This window comes from Oryx dammah, unplaced genomic scaffold (assembly GCF_014754425.2).
Source record: "Oryx dammah isolate SB20612 unplaced genomic scaffold, SCBI_Odam_1.1 HiC_scaffold_14, whole genome shotgun sequence".
Classification (NCBI taxonomy): domain Eukaryota; kingdom Metazoa; phylum Chordata; class Mammalia; order Artiodactyla; family Bovidae; genus Oryx; species Oryx dammah.
In genome coordinates, this window is record NW_024070198.1 from 42341944 (window position 1) to 42368016 (window position 26073).

General features: G+C 49.3%; 1 protein-coding gene across 2 annotated transcripts in view; it reads right to left on the reverse strand.

Annotated features, from left to right (window-relative positions):
• CHST15 (carbohydrate sulfotransferase 15) overlaps window positions 1–26073 on the reverse strand; it is a 79746-nt gene that overhangs the window by 12427 nt on the left and 41246 nt on the right. For both annotated transcript variants that reach the window (XM_040255106.1, XM_040255105.1), the window contains exons 2-5: window positions 23652–24697; window positions 22411–22750; window positions 20406–20552; window positions 17007–17163 (exon numbers count right to left, since the gene is read on the reverse strand). In XM_040255106.1, coding sequence (XP_040111040.1) covers window positions 17007–17163; window positions 20406–20552; window positions 22411–22750; window positions 23652–24197 — 1190 coding nt within the window. In that variant the 5' untranslated portion in view covers window positions 24198–24697. The remainder of the gene's footprint in view (window positions 1–17006; window positions 17164–20405; window positions 20553–22410; window positions 22751–23651; window positions 24698–26073) is intronic.

Genomic DNA, 26073 nt, shown 5'->3' on the forward strand with positions numbered 1-26073 from the left:
AACAAAACAGCTTATAACACTATACTGAGCACACCTTTGTTTTAAAGTCCTCAGCCCCAACTTCCCTTGTGGCCTTTACTTTTGATCCCTAGCTCCTATACTCTTAAGACATGGTGGGTTCCCAGGGAGATAGAAAATCAGGCTATTGGTGGGGGAAATGATCTTTGTCAGTATGTGTCAAAAGGGAGATGAGATTTACCAGAGAAGAATTTCTGAATCCTCTTAGGGAGATGATCCAGTTCAAGGAAACTCTGTAGAATTTATAGGGTAAACTATATAAGTTTACTATAATATTTTGTACTTTTCTTTTGATGTCTTAAAACTTAAAAGAAGCAAGGAACTTATTAGCTGGTGAGTACTATTAGAAGCATTTATAATTTCTAAGAAAAGCTGAAAATATCACACCAAATAAGTTTTCTTTGCAGACCTCCGTTTAGTAAAAGCATGCATGGGCACACATATACATCTTCCCAAATTGAATCCTAGCTTCAGAGATAGACAGTTGATATAAATACTTAGAAGAGTAAATCTCAACCCCCTGACAATCAGCCAAACGCAAAAATTAAATGTGTTGCCAAGTATTTTTTGTGAAGCTACTTCTAAAGTAGCAGAGGGTGAGGTCATAAGAATACTGTGAAATGGGAGATTGTTTTTTCCTCTCTGGTAAACCTGTGATAGTCATCCTTCATGAATATCAGTAGTCCACATTCTCCCCTCTTTGCTCACTCTCTCTTTATCCTTTTAACTTCAGTCTTTTGGAAGGCTCACTCTCTCTTTATCCTTTTAACTTCAGTCTTTTGGAAGACATTCCTATTGGAAGAAAGTCTATCTGCACCGTTACTAGCTTCCTCCATTGATTTACCTCCAGGCTGTGGTCATGCCCTTGACCTCCCTGTGTCCAAGTCCTGCCTAGGCCTCCACCCGCAGAGAGGGCCAACAGCAGCCCCAGTCCCTTCTAGACCTCCTGACTTTGCAGAAAAGCAAGCCTTGTGAAGACACACGTGAGGTTCTTTGGTACCCTTTTGTAGAAGGTGCTTCAGTACAAAGTATTATTACAATCTAACGTAGAGGAAATTGCTAAAATGACTCACATTATGTGGTACCAATTCATTTGGGACCAATTCAGTGGCTTGCTAAAAGACATTTAATTTCTTTGTTTCATTTCTGCACCTCACTATTGAGTTTTGGAAATACATTTCTGTGAAGGATTTCTTAGATTGTACTGACAACTCATAAAAAAAAGTCTTCCCAGTGCTCTCACTTCTTCCTGGATGTAGCCGTAGTATTCTTCCCTAGTACTATTAGATACCTATGTACAGGAAGTAGTGACTCAGGTTAATGTTTCATATTAAAGAATGTATTTGTAAAATGTAACAAGAGCAGTAGTTAACTTTTTCTAAGCTCTGAAAAAAAAGATTATGTGTTAGACTTAAAATTTCAGTGAAATCTGTCTTAATACTACTTTTGTGGCTAACAAAGGTTGTGCATTTATGTAAAAATACTTATACAGGATGCCCTCAATAAACAATATTAAAGATAAAAAAAAAAAAAAGACATGGTGGGGAGGATGGGTATAGCATTAAATTCATCTGTAAAACAGGAAAACTCCTTGTGCTTTCCTCATGACAAGGTAATCCATATAGACCTCAAGGGTGAGCCTCATTATCAGTTTCTCGTACATCCGTCCAGAAATTTTCAGTGCACCTTCAAATATATATCTGCATATCTTATATTTTTTTAAAACACAGACGTATCAGGTTATATTGGATGGGATCAGATGATATATCTGTTCTTATAGCACTTCTCTAATTATTTAATTAGGGAGAATTTTGAACATTCATAAAAGTAGATAAGATAACATATACACTGCCGTCAAACACAGATTCCATTGTTGTAAACTTTTTTTTTTTTTCTTTTTTTTTTTTTTTTTTGCAGTTCCACGCAGCTTGGAGGATCTCAGTTCCTTGGCCAGGGTTCGAGCCTGGGCCACAACAGTGAAAGCCCAGAAACCTAACCACTAGGTCACCGGGGGATGCCCCAGCAGTTTTTTAGTTTAATAGAATTTCCAAGTTGAGAGTTTTCTACACCTCTTTTCACCTCTTCTCCTTTTTCTGCTGACAGAGAGCTTAAGTCTTTACCCCTTTTTTTTTTTTTTTTGGTTTTTCAACACTTCCCCCTTTGTTTCTGTCTCATGCTTTTTTCAACACACACCTCCTGCCCTCCTCCCTGCCCCGCCCCGCCCCATGCCCAACACCCTTCATGCACACTCAGCCGGGGCTGCCAGGAAACCAGGCTGATGCAGACTGGCTCCTGCTCGGCGCTGGCATGCCTCTGTCCCCCTCGGCTCCATACTTTCTATTCTCCCAGCGTCTCCAATCCGGCTCCCCTCTTTCCAGTGAAGGAAACAGCAGATCTTACTAGGGTCCCACAGGTCTGGGGACTGTAGCTGTGCACCGCTGATTGCATCCAGGGCTTCCTTCTGGCTGTTGGCCACCCTCATCCCCCTGCAGAGACGGCAGTGCCCTGGGGGCAGAGGTGGGCTGCAGACACCCCTTCTCCAGCACCCTTCCCCACTCACTAGTGAAAAGAAAAGAAAGTGAAGTCGCTCAGTCGTGTCCGACTCTTTGCGACCCCATGGACTGTAGCCCACCAGGCTCCTCCATCCATGGGATTTTCCAGTCCAGAATGCTGGAGTGGGGTGCCATTGCCTTCTCCAGGGGATCTTCCCAACCCAGGGATCGAACCCAGCTCTCCCGCATTGTAAGCGGATGCTTTACCATCTGAGCCACCAGGGAATCCAAAGATTTCCTGACAACTAGAGCAGCTTCTCAGGGACCGATCATCTTCCCCTCTGGCATTTGGCACAGTGCCTTCCGCATGGCCGTTTAGAAATCACCCACTGCCAATGTCCAGACAGAATACCTCGGAGAAGTAGTGAGGTGTCTGGAGTCTGCCCACAGATTGCTTACAATCCATGCACACACACGGGAAGGAGAGTGCGTGTATGTCTCAGCCTGGTCAGCCACACCTCCAAAAGGACCTGCTTCAAGACTAGCCCTGAGAGATGCTCAAGCACTGGCAATGAGATCTTCCCCCAGACCCGTGTCCAGCCACATACACGACCCCGATGACACTGCGCTTGTCCACTACAGGCGGCCCCCACATCAGCTGTGCGGTTTTCCCTCTTCAAACACGGGACCTCCATCAAAACTGAAACATAGCACCTGTCACCGCAGGCTCAGCCACAGCATAACTGAAGAGCTGATGAATAAATGCCTGAAATCAGATTTGCGTGGAGCTCAAAGTGGAGTTGGGCGGCACACACCTGGGTGTCTTGTAGCAGCAAGCCTGTTGGAAGCGCCTTGGGGCTCATGCTGTTTCCTGTGAGTGCTGCCAATTTACAGTTTTGCCCAAGAAAGATGCCGGGGGGCAGTGACCGACGCTGCTGAGACTGTCATCAGATCTGGACTTTAATAGGAAGCTCAAGTTTAGAGTCCTTAGCAAGACCTCCCACACAACCATCTAAATCAGTTGGTAGAACTGGAATTCTATCACATCGACTGCCACCTAAAATCCCAACCCTGGGCTCAGGCTTTCCACAGTGAGTTTATTTTGTGGTAATGACGTTTCTTGTAGATGGGTGGCTCATAAATAAAATAAGAGTCTCTAAAACCTGGCTTAATTTTAAACACAAAGTAACTTCATGAAGAATCTGCTGACTCCATACAATTCTTTAGAGATCCAGAAGTCACTCCAGCAGACAAACTAGGACATGTCCTCAGGTCCAGCCACGCCAGTCCAGCCCCGCCCAAGTGAGAAAACTGATTTTCATCTGCCTGGGGTGCAGTGAAATGAGCTCAGGGCCCCCCCGTCTGTGAATCAGGTTGGTTCATGGCCCTTAGTACCAGGCCAGGCCCACTTCCTCGGCAGGGTGAGGGGAGACTTCTCCTTCCCCTCAGTCCCCCAGGGACCCTGGATCTGCTCACAGGGTGGGCAGCGGGCTTCCCTGGAGCCCACAGACGTGCCGAGATGAGTGTCTGTAACAAGTCCTTCACACCCTATTTGAGCAGAGAACCTCCCTGCGCCTGTTTGGAGTCTACAGATGTCCTGAAAGATATCCAACTCCTGACCACCGGTCTCTGCAAATGGGATCTTATTTCAGCAACAGGGTCTCTGCAGATGTCATTATGGTGAAGACCTCCAGGTGAGAACGGTGGGCCCGAAATCCAAGGACTGGTGTCCCTGTAAGGGGCGAGGACACGGACACATGGGGAGGAGGCCCCGTGAAGACAGAGGCAGAAACTGAAGTGTTACCTACAAGATAAGGATGCCAGGACTGCAGAAGCCACTGGAAGCTGGAAGACCAGTGGAACGAACCCTCCCTCAGAACCTCCAGGAGGAACTAAACTCACCACCACCACCACCTTAACTTCGACCTCTGGCCTCTAGAACAATGAGAGAATAAACGTATGTTTTTTCAAGCCAGCGCATTTGTGATGATTTGTTACGAGAGCCCCCCTGAGAAACTAACACAGACCCGAAACTAAATTCCTGAGGAGTCATTTCTGTCAGCACCTATCTCTCACCGTGAGACCCTCGAAGAGTAACCTGCGTGTGCAGGAGGATGATGGCCATGTGGCCAGCTCCTCCGCAAAGAAAGAAGAAGGAGGACGAGCAACACAAGACCCTTACTTCCCCAGAGGGCACTATCTGAGTACCCATGAAGAATCAGGGGTAAGACTGTCTTGAATAAACAACACTATAATTCTCCCAGGTGGGCTTCCTAGGCGGTGCTAGTGGGTCAAGAATCTGCCTGCCGACGCAGGAAATACAGGAGTCAGACCTTGGGTCCATCTTTGGGTCGGAAGACCTCCTGGAGGAGGGCATGGCAACCTGCTCCAGTTGCCTGGAGAATCCCACAGACAGAGGAGCCTGGTGGGCTACAGTCCACAGGGTCACACAGAGTTGGGCACGACTGAAGCTACTTACACGAGTGCGTGATTCCCCACAACTACTCTCTGGGGAGAAAGTCAGATAATGATTTTGGAAGAGTGCCAGTCACTTGGATGCGTTAAGACTGTTCAAAAAACGTTGAGAAGGAGAGCAGATATATCAAGAACAAGGCTCCAAACGCACCTCAAAACACCAGAGCAGGACACTATGGACCATGTCCTCCATCTGCCTTTGTCTGTGGGACAACGTTAGCCAAATAATAAGTTTAAGCAGAGAAGTGAGAAAATGCAGAGACAAAGGGAAACAGTTCAACAAGACTAGATAATAGTAACACAATCATAAGTCAAGGACCTTCAGTTCCTCCTCAAGGGCTGTAGGTAATATTCTGAGCCGTACCCTGTCAGCTGTCTTGTAGATACTGAAACCCCCACCAGGTGGAAGAAGTTAACTACATGATGACCAGACCATCACCATGACGTAAGCTGCTGGAATTCTGAGAACTGGCCTCCAGAAAATGGAAACAAACTGACCCTGGAACTGAAGATTAACTGTACCTAAAACATTCAAGATGACACTGGTCAGATCACTGCTGACCAACTTCAAGATGACTGTCAGAGCTGACTCTGCTGTTTCTGCACGTACCTCCCTCCCTCCGTCTATAAAAGCTCTTGCCCCCTGATTGGAGGGAGTAGGGGTGGGGAGTGGGCCTTTGGAGAAGCATCCACTGCCCCCACCCCAGTTGCCAGCATCCAAAATAAACTTTCCTTTCCACTACCTTGCCTCTTCACTGGCTTTTGAGTAGCGAGGAGCCAGAGCCCACTTTGGGTTACAGGCACACTCAAATAACAAGTGGAAGCGTAACAAAGTAAACCTGAATATCCATATTTTACTCTTTAAAAACCAACTGTGCAATGATGATGTAGGGAAAGAGGCCAACCTGGAAACTGCACAAGGGGTTTAGCTGACAGAAGTGCACAACGAGTCATCACAGACCTGCAGGGACGCAAGCACCTCAGGCCACATTAATGAAGGCACGGCCAGGTCAGAGCCCCCGAGGCCACTCACCTTCGGGGCTGGGTGCCAGACAGCGAAGCGGAAGGAGTCATTTCATCTGGAGAAGCAAGACTCAGCAGGAAGGACGCCAGCTTCGACGGCTAAAAGGCTATTCAGAGCTGGGAGGGGACAGGTCCCAGACTCCTGAAGGACCGACCCCTGGGTAGAAAGTTCAGGAAGAAAGCCGGATTTGATATGTGGAAACCTTTCTCCAACTGGGGCCATCCGGCACAACGGGCATGGTCCAGGCTGCAGGGGTAAGGGCCTCCCAGAATAAGTGAGGGCCAGCTGACCTGATCCCCACCCCCAGCCCTGAGTTTTGGTGCTGCCAAGCCCCCTCCTGCTGAACCACCTCATTTTCTGACTCTCAGACCCTCCCAAACAGATGGGTGTTACATTTGGCCAGAACTGTTTCCAACAGCAATTCCAAATATAAGACATTCCGAGCCTTCTGTGCTGCGGTTATTTTAGAAGGCTGCTGGGGCAGCCCCGGGACAACAGGCTTGCTCATGGATGTGAGGTGTCTTTCCTGGGCAGGACAGGCGTCCCGGGACCCCAGCAGTCCTGGAGAGGGGCATAGGAGTGGAGGTGGCAGGGGCTCCCTGAACCTGGTACCTCTGGAAAGAACCACGTCTTTCCAGAGGGGACAAAAGAGTGGTTAGCAGTGAGCTCACAGGTCTCACCATGCAGAATCTGGGTGGTTACCCCAAGGTCACAGCTGAACTCATCCAACAACAGCGGGGCACTCCTCTGAGCCTAGGTGAGCAGAGTTGGGTGTATTGATAGGCAGGAAAACAAGGGCGGCCACTACCCCTTGGGCCTCTCCTCCAGCCAGGCTCACTCCAGGGCTGTACAGGTTAGCCTCCCAGAATCCTCTTGGTGTCCACCCACTATATGGCTGTACCTGGCTACTGAGGCCTGCCCTGTGCTCAGCACTACACGTGCAATCTCCCTCCCTGTTCACAACCAGCCTTTGGGATGCGCTCTGTCCTCTCCAATCCTGCAAAGCTTCCCAAGGTCACAGGGCCCAGGAGGCCCCAGGGCTGGGCCCAAACCAACCCAGACCTGCTCAACTCCAAAGTCCAGTGACCCGACAGGACCTGGCCCCGGGCTCATACTTTAGGGACGGAGCCGCAAACCGACAACTGGCCCGAGTCAGGGACTAGCCATCTGACGGTTTGGGGGGTTTTGTTTTGAGGTCTTTATTGTTTTAGGTGCAGAGTGATTTGGAAGCAAAAGTCAGTTCTGTCACAGAACTACTTAATAAGTTACAGGAGATTGAAACGCAATCAAACCTGTAATACACAGCAGACATCAGGGTGAAACCTGGCATGACCAGGAAGAGAAAACGTGCTCGGCAACTGGAAATCACAGCACAACAGAGGCCCAGGTATCTCACAGCTTCCATCCCTACTTCCCGATCTCTCATCACATGGATGAGCTGATACTCATTGGCCATGGCAAACAGCTCATTTCAGTTTATAATTGAGCTCTGAGACCACGACATGCATGTTGACTGGCCTTCCTCTAGGTGCAGACTCTGCAGGTTCCAGCTCAAACGTCGCTACTTCGGTGAGACCACCCCTTGAGGCTGGTTTCTCCTCCTTTCGTGAATTATTTTCATGTTTAAATTGAGAGATGATCCACACCCCATAAAATGTACCCTTGTAAACAAGCGAACAATGTAGTAGTTTGGGGTAAATGCACAAATTTGTGCAAACACCAGCACCATCTAATTCCACGTTTTCATCACCCCAAAGGGAGAGCTGGTTTTCACCGGTCAGTCCTCAGAGGGGCCCAGGTCCCGAATCGCTCAGATCCCCAAGCCTGAAAGGCCCAAAGAAGCTGGAGCCTTGGTGTCAGGTTTATCCAGCCAAATGCAGACCATCAGAGGCCTGGAGCTCCTTGTCTTCCCTCAGCCATCACAGAGAGCCATGCTTGGCGGAAAGACCCCGGGGCAGATGGCAGAGCTGTGGACCGCTGACCGATAGCTCCTGGACAGGCCTACCTCGGGCCAAGCACTCCCTGGCCCTTCTGTGCCCCTGAAGTACGTGCCAGCTGGCGACACACATGTGAAGGGTCACATTTCATCCCTGGCAGCCCCCAGGAGTGGGCACACTCATGTCTTCCAATCCACCCCCGCGTGAGAGCACAGGGTTCTGTGGCTCCTGGAGGGTCCGTCATGTGGTGACCACAGTGCCAGCCAGAGCAGCCTGTCATTGCTGTCCATCTGCTGGCACCCAGACCCAAATTCCTGTTGATAACTTCCCAACCTTTGACACGGTGTCATCAATAAGGATGATGTATAATTTTCCTACGAGGAAAAAAAATAGCCATTTAATATCGCTGAGACGGAGGCCCTTTGTCCACTGACTCACGCACCGTGACCATCTCATCATGAGGAACAGTGAAGCGGGACTGGCCAGACCAGCTTATTCGGAGAAAACCTCTGGAGTCACTCAGGTTGTGCGATGCTGATGAAGCTCACTTTCTGCCAGAGAAAAACATACTAGGTTGGGGCCTAAAAAGGGTCCACAGGGAAGCAGGGCTGCCCGGGCTGGGCCTTCTCTTCCCCTTGAACACGAGCAGGATTCTGGACCCAGCTCTGATTCCCTCTGCGTATCCAGTCGCGGGGCCTCGGGGAACCTCTGTGAGTGGAGGCCATGCCAGCAGCCCTCCACCCACAAGCCCCGTGTTGCTCACAAATCACTTTCACGGGAGATGTGTCCGAGACCCTGAGACCAGGGGAAAAGAGAAAAAGCAGGCACCAAGAATGGTTGGGCTACCCCCAGGTTAAGGCAGCAGCAGGGCCAGGCCGAGACCCCCAGGTGGGAGACCTCACCACGGAGCAATGGCCACCATCCCCAGGCTGGCCGGTCCAGGACATGGGCTGCCCTTACTCGTCAGCCCCCACACCCTGGGTCGGAGAGGCCCCCCGACTTCTCTTGGCAGCCCGGCATCGGCGCCCCATGCCCCCACTGCCTTCCAATCTCTGCAGAAGGACACACAGCGGGCTCTTCTTCCCCACGCTCCCCGGTACACAGAGCCTCCTTCTGCAAACAGTCCATGTGGGAATACTCATGACTGCCAATGACTTTGTAAACACTTCCCGAAAAAATAAACAGGGTTAAACACATGGGGGTTTTCAGCACGATGGCTTTTCTCCCGCCAGTAACGAGATGAGGTCCCTCCCCGGACGGACACTCCTGAAAGGCCTTCAGAGGACGGGGCCTGTGGCCCTGACCCAGAGCCGGCCAGCTCCCTCTCCCTTCCCTGGCGGCTCATGGCGCAGCCTGATCAAAAGGACCTGGTGTCACCGTTAAGGCCCATACCAAGGTGTGTCAGTGACACCCAGACAGGCAGCTTCTAAGAAGCAGAACGCCCAAATTCACCAGGAAATTAACCTGCGGCTTACGACACTCCGCTACAGTCTTTCTCAAGACTGCTGCCTGGGATTCCAAAACCTCCAAGGTCTTAAAGAGGGAAAAGGGAGGAGGGCAAGGCCTTAGGTGGTGGGAGTGTGCGTTGCTGCGGTTGTCATGACCTGTACATTTCAGCGCCACAGCCCCCTCCACCGGATTCCATCTCTTGCCCACAAGGGAGTTCTCCTAATTTCCCTTAGAGCTGGTTTACATTAAAAATTAATCTGTCAGTGCTAGGGAATGGCCTGCCTTGCAGTCTTCATGCAAAATCTGCTATAGAGAAAACATTCCTCGGCCTTGGAATGCCAGAGCTCCTGTACTGCCAGAGAACACGTCTACCGCACACCAGTCAGTGCTTCCAGTGACCTGGAGAAGCTGGGCTGGTGGGAGTTTTTCAGCAGCAGCTGAGTCGCCAGAGAGACTCTCATCAGTAGTGAGGGCGCACAGCAATTTCAGAAGCATCAATCCGGCTCATCTACCTGCTCCACAAGCTGGTCCACGCCCTGGGTCAGGATCCTGCTCTCACTCATGTGGACACAAGTGAAGGAGCTGAGTCCAGGCTTAGGCCTCTACACAGACTGGCATCCTTACTGATCACAGAACTCTGCCCAAGTGGGGAGCCTCCATCCTGCTCACAGCTCACAAGTTCAGTCCCTTCACTGAAAGACCTGCACCACCCAAGGCTACACCTCCCCAGGGCAGACACAGCCAATGGCCGGTGGATGGGAGATGCCTCGAGGAAGTGGTTGGCTGAGACCCCTGTTGTGACCTCTCCCTCTGTCGGTCCTGCCCTGTTGCCCCTCATGGGGGCTGGCCCAAAAGCATGCCCTGTAAACTTCATTTTTGTGGGGGGTGGGGGGGTGCTCCAAAATCACTGCAGATGGTGACTGCAGCCGTGAAATGAAAAGACGCTTGTTCCTTGGAAAAAAAGTTATGACCAACCTAGATAGCATATTAAAAAGCAGAGACATTACTTTGCCAACAAAGTTCTGTCTAGTCAAGGCTATGGTTTTTTCAGTAGTCATGTATAGATGTCAGAGTTGAATTCTAAAGAGAGCTGAGCACCAAAGAACTGATGCTTTTGAACTGTGGTGTTGGAGAAGACTCATGAGAGTCCCTTGGACTGAAAGGTGATCCAACCAGTCCACCTTAAAGGAAATCAGTCCCGAATATTCATTGGAAGAACTGATGCTGAAGCTGAAACTCCAATACTTTGGCCATCTGATGCAAAGAGCTGACTCATTTGAAAAGACCCTGATGTTGAAAAAGATTGAAGGCAGGAGAAGGGGACGACAGAGGATGAGATGGCTGTATGGCATCACTGACTCAATGGACATGAGTTTAAGCAAACTCTGGGAAATGGTTAAGGACAGGGCAGCCTGGTGTGCTGCAGTCCATGGGGTCACAAAGAGTCAGACACAGTTGAATGACTGAAGTGATAAACTTCCTGTAATCTCTGCCACAGAGTCGGCCTCCCAGTAACTGACCTAGGACAGAGGTGAAAAGCTTGGCTCCTCAGTCCAAGTGACATGGGATCAAATCCCAGTCTGGCCACTTATTAACCAAGTGACAGCTGATGGGTAACTTAACCCCACTGAGCCCACACACATTAGCTGTGACATGTCAAGACAGCCCTCTCACCTGCTTGCAAAGTTCAGAGTTCAGAGGCAATGCCTGAAAAGGACTTAGCACTGAACCAGGCAAAGAAAGTGATTGGTGAGTGCTAGGTTGCCACCTCCCCACTGGAGAAGACTCCAGGAGGGCAGACGGGAAGGACTCGGCTCAGCTCTCCAAAGTATGCAGGGCATCCAGCATATCAAGAGGGCTGGATAAACATTTCCTTGGGTATCTGAGTGCTTGGTCTGGATATTGTTATTCTTACTTGCTACCATTGTGGCTTAATAATAGTAACTAATAAGTATATAATAGTTGCCATTTGCCCAGCACTTTTAAACACACTACACATATTAAGTCACTTCATCCTTTCAACCTGATAGGACTGAAAGTGAAAATGTTACTTGCTCACTCAAGTGCGACTCTAGGCGAACCCATGGACTGTAGCGGGCCGGCTGCTCTAGCGCACGTAATTCTCCAGGCTGGAATACCGGACTGTGTAGCCGTTCCCTTCTCCAGGGCACCTTCTCGACCCAGGGACCGAGCCTGGGTCTCCTGCGTTGCAGGCAGATTCTTTACCGTCTGAGCCACCACAGAAGCCCCAGATACAGGCCTATTTCCCCTCATTTCATCAATGAGGAAGAAAGAAGGCACAGAGAGGTTGAATAACCTGCTGAAGCTCACACAGCCAGAGAGCCGCAGAGATGGGGTTCAAATACAGACCCTGTGGTCCCTGAGGCTGCGTCCCTATCACAGTGATCCTGGGTCCCTGCTCACCACCCGCACACCCCAACAGCCACTCTGGAGATGGAACGACATTCATGAAAGGTTCAAGGTTCCAGTCCAAAGGTTCCCTCCTGCTCATCACTCTCTGTCCAAATGAAAAACTGCACAGAAATGGATTCATTTCATTAGCAGCCTCATTCCTTCCATTCCTAGCTTATTGCCATGAAGAGAATAATTTATTTAACCAGCCCAGTGGGTTGTTAAGAAAATCAGTTCATAAAAGCAGATAAAGAAAATAACTCCCCAGGTTCCACGGCACTGAGGACAAGACACTGGGTCTCAAGACATTGGTGTCAAAATCAAGCTCTACCCTTAATGGAGCTGACTTCTCCTGCTTTGACCTCTCTCCATAAAACGTGAAAACCAAAGACTCCTGAGGTGGTCGTTACCATGCACTGTGGGAAGACCACCCGAAAAATGAAGCCCAAGATTCAGGGATGGTAAAGTCCATGAATGATGGTGCAAGACCACGCTCCAAGCATCCCTCGAACAAAGTACGTTGAATGGGTGGGCACCTCCCAGCATTCTTTCTGCATTTCTTGTGGACTGTAACCACCTCTGTGCTGAGTCAAACTCCATCAACTGTCTCACAAATGAACAGGCAGGCGGCCAATGTGGGCAGTGTTGAAAAGAACTCTTTTCCACTTAAGAATTGAACTAAATGAAGGAAAACTCTGCTTGTAATTGGTGGCTTCTTTTTAATTAACTGGGCCGATTTAGCCAAGGAACTTGAATTTTAAATTGTCGTTATCTCTTACGTAGAGAAACTTGCAAAGGCCCTAAGAACCATCCCATCCACATTCCACTATTCTCTCTTCCTTGCCAGAAAGATAAATGGGCTTGCTTCTCTGGAAGCTTTAAAGTGGTTGATTTGATTTTGCTTACAATTCCAACATTTTCAAACCCTCTGCCTTTAATCAATTATAGACATAAAGGCTAAATGTGAATTTAAACTAGAAATGAAGGTTTTCCCCCACTCCTTTCTGAGCCTATTTGTACAAGGAAAGAAAAATTCGGTCCAATCCCACGGGCAGGGAGAAACTCAGGGAATCTCCCACTTGCAGAAGTACAAGATCACAGAATGGCTTAAGTGGCTGATGCCTGGGACCCAGTTAAGACTAATGGGAACTCGGGCTCCAAGTGTTAGCTTCTTCAAGAGTGACCTAAACACCCGGGATGGGAAATGAGCCAGCCATTTCAGATAGGCCATGAGTCATGGGGCTCAAAAAAGAAGAAATTCCTATTGTTCCATCCGTTATCAACGCTTACAAAGCAATGGAACAGCTGCTGCTGTCAGTAACCCCCACAGAAGACGCACACACGCCCACACTGCCCTGTGCACGTGGGCTCGCTGCCCCTCCACAGGGCGCAGGCCGGCGCTGCCTCTTTCCGGCTGTAAGGGCGTGGTTCCCCAGAGGAGCGAGAGAGCAGCACAGAGAAGTAGGTAACTTCTAAGATGGCCCCTAAGATCCTCTCCTCACCCTGGGATTCATTCCTTGTAATCCCCTCCCCTTGCCTGTGTCCTGGACCACGTGACTTGCTTCTCATCGAGACAATATGGCAAAGGTGATGGGCTGCCACTCTTATGCTCAGATGACAAAAGATGGAGACTCCCAACTTGGCAGCAGCTTGCTCCTTTGCAGGCTCTGATGGAGCAAGCAGCTTCTGATGACAGGGTGGCCCAGTGGCAAGGTACTGAGGGCAGTCTCTAGCCAATGGCCAGCAAAGAACCGTGGCCCTCTTCCCATACTTCTTCGGGAACTGAATTCTGCCAACAACTGCATGAGCTCGAAAGCAGATCCTTTCCCTACCGAGCCTTCGGATGAGACCCTGCCTTGACGACAGCCTTGGGAGAGCAAAGCTGTGCCGGGTTCTGCCCCATGAAAGATAGTGCAAGATAGTTAACTGTGCTGTCTTAAGCTGCCAGGTTTCTGGGTGATTTGTGACACAGCAGTTGATGAGAAATACAGTCAGCAGCCCCACGACAGGGTTAGCTTCCTGAGGAGGCTGCGTTGCCATGGCATCCTGCCCTCCTCCGCACTATCACGTGTGTGTGAGGATCAGTGCCTTGCATTCCTGACAAAGTGCAGCTCCTGGAGGGCAGGCGTCTGTGTGCACCTGCTCAGCACCAAGAGCACTGCCCAGCATGTGACTGGGAATCAGTGAACATTGTAACTGATGTTAAGTGAGTGTCAGAAAGGTAAGAACTTTCAGTTCCCAGTACAAACAGAGCATTTGTTCTTTTAAAAAAAAAAAAAAAAAGGAGACAAGACTCCTTGGAATGGCCTCCTACTAAAAGGGGAACTACGGGCTGAGGTCTGAGAGGTGAGTCGGGCAGCCCTGGCCCCTGGTTCCGTGTCTGAACCCGGGCAGCATGACGGCCCTTGCTGTCCAAAGCTTGTCTTCACGGTTCCCGTGTCCCCAGAGGTGGAATGAGAGCTGTGGGGAGAGGGACGTACCCACGGAAGCTGGCTCCGCTGAGAGAACACGCAGTCCTTCCCTTTGCACTCTCCATCCTCCCTGCCCAGTCTGCTCCATCCCTTTGACCATGTCCCTCGCTCCTTACTTGGCAAACTCTTACTCAGCCCTCAAAACCCAACCTGGCCTCAGCTCTTCCACAAAGGCCTTTCTCTGCACTCTCCACTAGCTGCTCTTTTCCTGTTGGTGCCACACTTACCCCTCCCTCCCTGCCCTGGCTGAACTGCAGACCGCAACGCCCACACCTGTCTGACTGCAGCTGGTGTGAGCGCCTCATCCCCCGGGCTCCCATTTCTGTGCTCAGGGGGTGACAAAGCCAGAGTCTCACCTTCTCGGCCCTCTGGAGTCGAGCCAGGTGAACTTCAGAATGAGGAAGAGGGAGATGTGATGGGAAGACACTGGCCAAGCAGTGAGGTCTCTGCAGCCTCGCGAGCCGCAGCGGGGATGGCCTGAGGGAGCAGCTGTGAAAACACCTCTGTGGGCAGCACAGGGTCACTTAGTCACCGGGCCTTTCAAGGCTGACAGTTATGTAATCAAGTACACACGAGAGCACTGCTGGTTTGGGTCAACTGTTCTCAAGCTGGGGCGGTGGGTTCCAGCCCACTCCCTGGGCAGAAGGGCTGAATTCCTGTCTCCCGAGGTGTGGGAAGCGGCAGGCAGGACATGGCGAGCTGCCCCGAGGTCAGGGCAGCCTCGGGACCAGTGTGAAGGGACTCCCGAGGCTGGAGGAGGTGCAGCGGGCAGAGTGAAACCATCTGCAGCATCAAGATGGCCCCACAGGGGGTCTGCAGGGGTGGGGACGGGGCAGGGGCCATCCAGCTCTCTGACCAGATCACTGCAGAGCACAGAGGCCACTCCAAGACCCACATGGGGTCCGTGGAGGTAAGCCAAGAGTTCGAAACGAAAGAAGCAAGATGTGAGACTGTATAGTCACACAGCTGTACACACACACACACACACACACACACACACACACACCACTTCTCTGCATAGATAAGTATTAGCTTGGAAGAAAACAAACCAAAATAAAAATATTGATTATCTGGGTAGGAGATTCTAGGCGTTTGTAAACAATTATCACTCGAAAGGCTATGGGGCCAGGAATGTCTGCCATCCAAGGAAGGGACCAGGGCTGTGTTAGTGCCCTAGGACTGCTGATAATGATTTACCACCGACGTGGGGCTCATTCCAGCAAGAATTTATTCTCTCACGGTTCTGAAAGTCCGAAGTCTGAAATCCAGGGGTCAGCAGGGCTGGTTCACTCCAGGGCTTCCGAGGACAGTCTGTTCCGGGCCTCAGTCCCGGCCATCCCTGGCGGTCCTCAGGGGTTTGGGAGCATCACCCCAACCTCTGCCTCATTCTCACACAGCATTCTCCCTGTGTCTGTGGATCCCGGGACCCACAGTTCCTCTCCCCGTAAGGACACCAGCTCCTGGGTTAGGGCCCACCCTCCTCCAGTGTGACCTCATCTTAACCTGAGTCCATCAGCAAAGATTCTATTTCCCAACAGGGTCAAGTTCACACACATCTTTGGCATGTGTGGGGGCGTGGGGCATAATAGCCCTTGTGCTCTGTGCTAAGTCGCTTCAGTCGTGTCCAACTATTTGTGACCTCATGGAATGCAACCCTCCAGGCTCCCCTGTCCATGAGATTCTCCAGACAAGAATACTGGAATGGGTTGCCATGCCTTCCTCCAGGGGATCTTCCTGACCCAGGGATCAAACCCACGTTTCTTATGTCTCCTGCACCGGCAGGCATGTTCTTTACCACTAGTGCCAGCTGGGAAGCCCCTATAATGACCCGTAACAAGAGGCATTTAGTCCAAAGGAAAAGAAGACACGGGGCCCTGACAATGTCTTCTATATCTGACAGGCTTTCCCATTTAGAAGGATTAAACCTGATCTATGTAGCTCTATGGGGAAGAAATGAGTCCAAAGTGTAGACACTCCCAAAAGATAGACTTGGGGTCAATGTAGGAAGGGTGCTCTCACAGGGCTGTCTAAGCAGAACTGGGTTGTTCTGGATGGGAACTCTTGGACCAGAATGGAGCCTCTTGTCTCTGGTGCAGGGGTGCTGGTCTGGCCAGAGGGGACGTGATGGACTAAATGACTTTAAGTCCTGGCAGCCCTCAGATTCTGCCACGCACACAGCCGTTGTCAGTGACCTCAGCATGGCGCAGCGCTGGCCGGGCCACACTCACCCAGTCTGTTTGGGACCACGCTAGCCTGGCCTCATCTGTACTGAGCAGCTACAGCACTTCACAACAGAGCGGCTCTGTCGTTTTCTTCCTCTCAGGAAAGGTGCAGCTAGCACTTTCAGAGGTATCAATCAAGGCAGAGGACAAAGAACTATAGGAGTTAAACCCTACAGAGAAACCCAACACCCCTGATTCCAAGGGCATTTCTCATGCCTGGACATCACTCAAGGGGCCGTCCCACATCCCCAAGCCAGACTGGCAGAGGCTGAAGGCCCGCAGGCTAGGGTCATAATGGCTAAGGAAACAATCCACAGTTTGTTTAGAAGCAGTAAAGATGGCCCCAAGAATAACGTTTACAGAAGAAATAGCAGTAACATCACATGTTAAGCCTGTTTATTTAAAGAAGAAGCAGCAAAATCTTGTCTGTGATGAGAAGGAAGACTGGCCTTCAAAACTGGCTTTTCTTTTCCCAAAACAAAAAAACCCACGAATACGCTGCTCACCTCTCCACGGGGTCCCTGAGCATGACGATCAGCTTTGCATCTGGCTGGAAGGCATGGATGAAGTCCTGGGTCAGAAAGGGGGGCTCGCCGTCTGTGGCGTTGTCATAGAAGAGCGTCCAGGCGTTGTTGTCCCACATGGTGGAGGCGCTGGCCTCGCCTGGAAACAGAAAACGCTGCGAGGGAGTGGGGCTGAATTATGGGCTCCCGCAGAGCAGCCTGAACTAGGGGCCATACCTGGCTGTGATGCTGTCTAAAACAGCTGTGCACGGATGAGCTGGCCCAGGAAGCGGGCTGACTGGACTCTGGGAAGAGGAGGCTGATTACTGCCCTCGACTACACCATCACCCCCTCCCCGCAAGGATCTGGAGATGAAGGTGATCTGAGCCACACTGAGCATCCCTCTTCCTCCCAGCTCCTCTCTCCAGGATGTGGCAGAAAAACCTCTATGAGGATCTGGCCTCCCAATTTCACGATGTTTAACTTTGCCTATGGCACACTGCTCCATGGCATTTTAAGGGCCCGCTGAGATGCCTTTCCTTCAAAAGGCATCAGGGGTGAAGGAGGAGTTCGGGCAAGCTGACTCTCATTAGGAAACTGCATGCAATCTGCGTCAATCTTCCCTTGAAATCACAAGGGTCAGTCCCCAAGCACACTCAAAGAGGAAGGCTTTGCGGGAAGGCTCATGGGACCTTGGTCCTGCGTGCCCACCCACCCCGTGGCCTGGCACACAGCATTCACTCAGTGCTGGCTGGGTGAACAGGAAGCTGTTTCTAGCCCCTGTTAGATCACAGTCTGCATGACTGAAGCATGATGAGGTCAGTTAAGCACATTCTAGGCCAGGGGTGAGGCCAACACACAGACCTTTCAGCATTTCTGTCTCATAGACTTGAACTGGTTCCCTCTTTTTTTTTTTTTAAGAATAGTCTTCAGAGATTCAGAAAGAAAGGCAAATCAATCAATTAATTATAGACTCGATTTCCCGACATCGTACATGGGACTATATGACACATCTGAAAGTCACTTATTCAGGGAAAATCTGAGCCTGAAGACTAAGTCTCTCTGATCACTGATGAGCACATCACAGTTATGTGGAGAGTTAGCAGGCTCCTATTTATTCTGTTGGATGTGCAATCATGTCCAGGTGAGTATTTCTATTCTGATCTTTCTTTCTTTCTATTTTTTTTAAGAGATAATACCCTAGAACACAGAAAAAAACAAGCCAATCTGAAGTCCTTTGAAAATTGTACTCACAATGAATAAGAGAATATTAGGACAAGGAAAGTACCTAGAACTAAGTTGGCACAAATTTTGTCAATCTCATAAATGAACTGGTTCTATGCTTGTCCATTTATCTAACGGTCTGTCCATCTACCCATCCATCCTTCATTCATCCTTCATCCATCATTCACCCATCCTTCATCCATCCATGCAGAAGGCTCTGATTTGTGTTCTAAAATGTGCCCAGCACTGTGATTGGCACTATAGATAGATGACAGAAACAAGACAGACAATCCCCTTTAATCTCAAACCTTACAACCTAGGGGAAGATCAATAATTCAATAAACAATCAGAGCTTCACTTGAGCACTTTGACAGGGCAGACCAGGGGCCCTTGAAAGCCCTGAGAGAGGGCAGCAGCCTTTCCACATGTATTGATCCCCAGCCCAGAGAACCCAGCCACTGGAGTCCTTCCCGACTCCAGTCATTAGCCCAGACCACCGAGAAAGGGCCCTCTATGATCCATTGGCCAAGATGAAGAAAGACCAGTATGCTTCTTCCAGGGATCTAACCAGAAGAAGCTGAAGCAGAGTTTCAGGGTTGGGAGGAACCCAGAACTGATCTGGTCCAACAAACCCATTTTACAGATGAGTAGACTGAGTTCAGGAACACAGAGACCAACTTGTCGCATGGCACAGAGCTCGCTGGTGGCACAGCCCAGGCTAGATGCCAGCTTTCCATCTACCATAAAACTCAACAAACTCTGCTTCAGGTAAACATCAAAGCGTGGATATAATCTTTAGTTTTCATTTCTAAATCTAGAAGTAAATAAAATGAGAAAACCAAACTAAAGCCTTCCTTTTTTTATTCATTAGCTTGGGCTCTATTTCCCGACCCTAGGATGTATAGCTTTTTAACTCTTTCACAAGAACATGAGATTTTCCCAGAGGCACATGATATGGGTGGTCGTGGCTTAGTCGCTAAGTCATGTCCAATTCTTGTGGCCCCATGGACTGTAGCCTGCCAGGCTCCTCTGTCCAAAGTATTTTCCAGGCAAGAATTCTGAAGTGGGTTGCCATTTCCTTCTCCAGGGGATCTTCCTGACCCAGGGATCAAACCAGGGTCTCCCACATTGCCGGCAGATTCTTTACCAACTGAGCTACCAGGGAAGCCCACAGCATGTTTGAGCTGCAGTCAAATATTAGTCAAGATTTGTAATTTGGGTGTTAACTCATGGCTGCAAAAAAAAACAGCTAGTATCCAGTTCGGACTGAGTAAGAGGGTATGCTCTCATCTGGCTTCTAGGACTCTATTTCTTCGAGTTAAAAATAAATAAATCAGAGCTTCAGCATGTAAGTCTGTCCCCTTGGACATGGGACACATAAGTAAACAGCTGTCTTTCAGATGGTTGATTACAATTCTTCTTAATCACTGATAGTGTAACCGAACTTAGAGAATCAAAATATAATAGATTTAGAACAAAAAAATAGATCGCTGCCTCAGGTAACCAATTTAAGAAAAATATGTGATTCGATTTCTCTCTTTCAGAGGTGTAAGTGGATGAATGTCTTTTAAGCTGAATCCAATAGAGAGGGTGAACAAAAATGTTTTTTATAAAACATCCTTGTGAATTAAAAAAAAAAGATTGCTAATCAAACCACCTCATTTTGAATGTCTAAAGGCATTAGGTTGACAAGACCGAAGCTTTTCCAACAGCAATCAGTCACCCACGATGCACGAGGGATGTGTCTATTTCAGGAGAGGCCACTTCCATCTTCACAGGGTCCCAGAGGCCAGGGAGTACAAACGCCACAAGAATTAAACTGATGACTAATCAGTTCATTTTGCATTCATGATCCCCCGTCCAAACTTACTCAGATGGGTGTATCTCGAAAAGATATCCAACAGGCAAGCTTAACTTTAATAAAAGCAAGAAACAGCAACATTTTTAAAAAGCCATTTCAGGTGCACTTGAGTCTCCACGGAAATAGAGAGTCTACTAAACGTTTTTGCTTTATGGAAAATTGCACAAACAATATGAACATTTTACACAGGGGGAGAGAGGTGGGGGGAGTCACTGGGGAAACAGGCACTCAGCAGCTGAGGGCAAATGTCATGCAAATGCTTGCAAGTGCAGTGAAGCCCGGCCTGGCCCAGGGCAGGAGCTCCATGGAAGCCATACCGATAATGATTCTATTCATCTTGCTCGGCTCCTTCGCAGCGCTGGCCTGCAGTCCTTGATGAATCTGCTGTGCGGCCAAGTCAAAGAGGTCCAGGTAGTCTTCCACAGGATAGCGGTCCCGCAGCCCATCCCTCAGGCGAACGATTCCTACAAGAACCAGGAAGCAGGGGTTACTGAGGACAAAGCTGCCTCGCTGGGCTGGTGGCCTCCAGGGAGTGAACACAAATGGATGGAAAGGTCTGAAGGCCCAGCTGCAGCAACCAAGGCTTGACTCCATGAGCTATAAGAGATGGAGGGACCTCTGCAAACCGGCCGCCCTCTTTTGAGCCACGTGCACTTTGAGGGGTGGAACACACCACCACTCGAGTGCACAGTAGCCCCTGAAAAGATGGCACACCTATTCAAGAACTATAATCGGGGCTACTTGGAGGGCCAGGGAGGTCAGGGCTGGTTAACAAGGGCACCAGGTGAGGTCCCCCAGGGGCAGGGCAGCAATGGCATCAGAATACACACGATGAATCACAAGAAAACACCTCCCATCAGAGGGGCCATGTCCTCTGAAGCTCAGATGCATCTTTTTGTTTTTGTCAGGGCTCCCTAGCACCTTCCCGAAGTTCTTTTCCATCAGGAAGTCTATCCATTTCTCCAAACAATAAGGAGAACTGATGGTCCCCGGATGGACACCTGAGTGATTCTGGCATCAGCCACAAGCAGCGTAAATTGTCCCTTGCCTGAGAGGTGGGTAAATTTACCTTGAAAATGTATTAACAACACACTGCCCCAAACCACAGCCACCAAGGTTAATGGAAAGTGGAGAGTATCCACAGGCAAAACAGCAAGAGGTTCAAGGTGATACCAAACACCAGACTCCAGAGGCTCCATGCCCCCGTGACTCTCCCCTTGACCAGCAGGAACCTGGTTTTCACAGGGAAAGACAGTGAGTTCTGTAGGGGAGGGCCCCCTAAAGATGAGCACACAAACTCTGGCTTCCACAGCTGCCGCTGCCAAACTACAAAAGACATATTTACACTTCTGTTCACTTTGGGAGGAACATCAAAAGGATTAAGTCAAACGTTTGTCAGAAGCACACTAAGAGTTGATCTCAACTTAGGTTGTACTAAGAAAAGCTTTCAAAATTCCTTTCCAAGCAACCTAGGTCCTTTCCACCGAAACCACCCTCCACGTTCACCCAGACTCTGGCATTTGTCATCCCTTAGCTCCAGTGACCAAATGTCTCCTGGAAGAAGAGCAAAGGCTGAGAGGAGACAGTGACCCTGGGGGCTGAGGGGGTGGCTCGGGCTGGCTCAGGGCTGGGCGGAGTAGAAACCAGCCTGCAGGAGTCATGAGATGGTGGCTACCATCAACTTCCTGGGAAAGGGGTGCTGTGAGCAGGGTGGCCCAGAATTACCTTCGTGGGGCTTTCATTCTGACCCTCTGAGCCCCAAGGGGCAGGCAGGTCAGAGAAGAGGCAGGAAGCAGCTCAGTGACAGGCTCAGGTCCTGGGATGCTCCAGCAGGAAGCTGAAACCTGGCCAAACACAGCCGCCTTTCTTTCCCCTGCCTCCTCCCAGTGCAGGTGTGTGGGTATGGGGGCTCCAACAGGAACAGCACCGAGCTGGGAGCTGGGAGCAGACAGGCCCCAACAAACGTCCACCTGGATGATGCATGTCCCAAGGCCCTTCAGGACAAGAAGAGTGCCCATCCGTCACTCTTTCGCTGGCCTTGCACACTGCCGGCACTGTATAAATGCTCATCAGGTGATCAGGAGCTGGGTACGCAGTCCTGCTGGGTGCCTGCCTGGGTATCTCTAACCACAGAACTCTCTAATCTCTGCCTCTCAGCGTGTTTTCTCATTTCCCCACCTGCCTCCCTCCTGGAACCTCCCAGAATGCCCCACTCGGGTCAGTCTCAAGGCTCCCACTCCAACCCTGACCCCTGACCCCGGAAGGAGTGACAGAGTGAAGGCGCCTGAAGCACCCTTGCCATGGGGACATGGCGGCACGCACCGAAGCGCTTCCGGGTCCACCAATGCGGTTCCTTGATGGCAGAGAACTTGACTTCCGGGTGCAGCCGCAGGCGGTCGTAGAGGTCGGTGGTGCCGCACTTGGGCTGCCCAATGATGTAGAAGTGCGGCAGGCAGCGGAGGCGGAAGTGCTTGCCGTGCACGTGGGACAGGTGGCCCCAGAAAGCCTTGCGTAGCGTGTCGAAGGTGGAGCGGAAGCGCTTGGAGTAGAGAACGTAGGAGTTGGTCAGGTAGGGGTCGGTGGTGTTCCTGCCCGTGAATTCCTCGTACCAACAGGGGCTCTTACTGTTGGGAAGAAATTTGTGCGGGATGACGGAAAACATCTGCAACAGAAAGAGACAAAAATGGAGAGACACACTGAGAGGGGAAAACACACTCTGTCCTCAATATGATCCTGCTGCTACTGCTAAGTCACTTCAGTCGTGTTCGACTCTGTGCGATCCCATAGACGGCAGCCCACCAGGCTCCCCCGTCCCTGGGATTCTCCAGGCAAGAATACTAGAGTGGGTTGCCATTTCCTTCTCCAATGCATGAAAGTGAAAGTGAAGTCGCTCAGTAGTGTCCTACTCTTAGCGACCCCATGGACTGCAGCCCACCAGGCTCCTCCATCCATGGGGTTTGCCAGGCAAGAGTACTGGAGTGGGTTGCCATTGCCTTCTCCCCAATATGATCCTACACTGAGGCTTATTACAACGTTTGCATGGGGAGTATTATTGGATGATGACTAAATACTAAAAGTAAACTTGGTAAACAAAGACCATGCTTTTCCTAAAACCCCAATAAAAATAAAATATGAAGAGAATAAAAATACAAGTTCCATCAAAATCCATTCTACCATGATTTATCTCACACAAACACATGACTATATAGTTGTATATTTCAGTGGCTGTTAGAGACAAACACTGTGATTTAGGGCAGACTAGAGAGTGATCTACAAAAGCAATTTTAACTGCCAGGACCACCTTTCAAGCAAAACGTCCCAGAAAGGAATTATTAGAAAGGGGGTTCCTTCAACCGTTTTAGCTGTGCCATTAATACAGAGTTCCCTTGTTGGCATTAACAGCATGGACACAGCCCTCTCAGTGAACCCTCATCCATAAGGCTGTCAAATTACCACTATTACACTTGGGACATTTTTGGTCACTTTCTTGCCAAAGGTGATGATAGGAAAGGAAGCAGCCATGCTTTAAAATCAGTCAAGGAGATTCGCATCAGGCCACTCACGTGCAGTTCCTGCTTCTTGAGCTCCTCTGTGTCTGGGAGCTGTCTGGTGGTGAACTCAATCCTGGATACGATGCTGCTGATAATTAACTTGATGCTTGGATAGTCCTTCACGTATGAAATATTATTTACAGAGGATTGGTGATGATGCTCTTTTGCGTCACTTGGATTTTCGCCCTCCATCAAGCTGGGATTGCTGGGGAAGGCTCCGTAATGGAAAGGCGATGAGATCAGAAGCTCTTGGTGGACCCCAGAAAGGATGTAAGAAGCCATCACCAACATCATTATTATCAATCCAAAAACAAGGCTGCATCGCTTCCCCTTCTTGAAGCGCAAAAACCCACCCCAGCTCTCATTCCCATCAGCCCTCACTTCGAGAACAGCCAGCAAGTTCATCGGCTTACTGTCCACTCGAAACACAATTTTGTTTTCTGCTTTGCACACTGGACACTCCTGGCGACCGTGATGGGAGCCTCCGCGGCAGCTGACCTGCTGTGTCTGTACGTCGTCAGGCAACAGTTGGATGCAGCAATTAATGCAGTGCCTCATGATAATGCCCCTGGACTGCTGGCCCACTGAGCCATGGGCGAGCCCCTGAGGAGTCTGGATGCCTGCAAGTTGTGCTGTGAAACTTGAAGGATGGCTCAGTGATCACATAAAATGATTGGAAGGCACAAGCAACAGAAACCAGAATAAAAATGAGCAGGTGCCAAACCACCAGAGAATGAGGGATCACGTTCTTTGGTTTGCCTCTGAAAGATAACACGAGTGATGTCCAATTGTCATGCTCTGTAATCCTGGAAAAAGCCACAGGTCAGGAGCAATTCTTCCTGACCTTCAGGTTTTTCCCATGGCACCAAATGAAGTGGACGTGTTCTTGCTGGAGAACATGAAAACACCCAAGGGATTAGAAGATCTCATGGCCTCAATGAGAGATGGACAGACACACCATCCACGTAGAGTCCATGGAGATTTCTTCTTTCACATCCTATGTTCCTTTGAAATGTTTCCTCTTCATGGGGAACAAAATCCTTAAGATGTCAGATTACCTAAACAACAAGGAAAAGAGGTTTTATTACATTAGATGATGACAGCAATCACCCTGGAACATCTTCCAAGGAGAGAAGTTCCCGCTTCTTTTCCACTTCTAAGTTTCAGCCACGTTGGCTAGGTCACAAGCAAGTTACAGAAAATCATATAGGATGAAGGGAGAGGTGTCAGGTCCTTGCTGTTTGGCTTTGGAGTTCAATCTCTGCCACCAAATGTGACCCCAACACCAGCTCCACCAGCATCTTATTAAACACCTCTTATTTCACACAACCCACATATTATGTAATGTCTGTGCCTGGACACAGCTAAATGACTAGAACCCTTGCTCCCAACTTGGAATCATTCTTAGATTCATGCAGAGTTAGTCACTCTGAATTTGAGGGATGAATTGAAATAACAACTCTTTTAAATCAACAAAAAAAAAATCCAAGAGTAGTTAAGATGGGAGCAGGCAGAGAAAATATTTTTTCCCCTCCAAACAGCACTAATAGTCTTTTAACCTAGAGCTCCAACCAGTCCATCCTAAAGGAGATCAGTCCTGGGTGTTCATTGGAAGGACTGATGCTGAAGCTGAAACTCCAATACTTTGGCCACCTCATGCGAAGAGTTGACTCATTGGAAAAGACCCTGATGCTGGGAGGGATTGAGGGCAGGAGGAGAAGGGGACGACAGAGGATGAGATGGCTGGATGGCATCACCGATTCGATGGACGTGAGTCTGAGTGAACTCTGGGAGTTGGTGATGAACAGGGAGGCCTGGCGTGCTGTGATTCATGGGGTTGCAAAGAGTCAGACATGACTGAGCAACTGAACTGAACTGAACATTTATTATCAGTGTAGGATGCAAAAGTTAATGAAAATTTAGAAACACTGAAATGATTCTCTCCTTAGTAGACTGTATCATATTAAAAAAATTTTTGACTTTAAGTTATTAAGCAATTAAATCCAACATGCAGTACTCCCCCGAGTAACAAAACACTTCAGACCCTGAAACAACTTTTCTCTTTCATCATCCTTGGGAAAACATGATTCTTAAAAATCCATTAATAGAAGTCTGCAGTTATAAAATGTATTGTTGCCCCAGTGACACTTCTTTGTAGACATTGTAAAAACAGCAAAAAAGAGACCTATATGGTTTCTAGCAGTGGTAGAACATTGCTAATGAGCTAACCGTGTGACCTTGAGCCAGCAGCATAACCTCACCAGTAAAATTAGGATGAAAGTATCTCCCTTTCAAGTGTGTAACAAGTACTAAGTCAACTAATGCATGTGAAGAGTTTGCAGAATACCTACACATGTTTAGGATCCCATAAAAGAGAGATAACATGAATAATGATAGCATCATCAATGACTCTTACTATTATGTTTTTTCATTG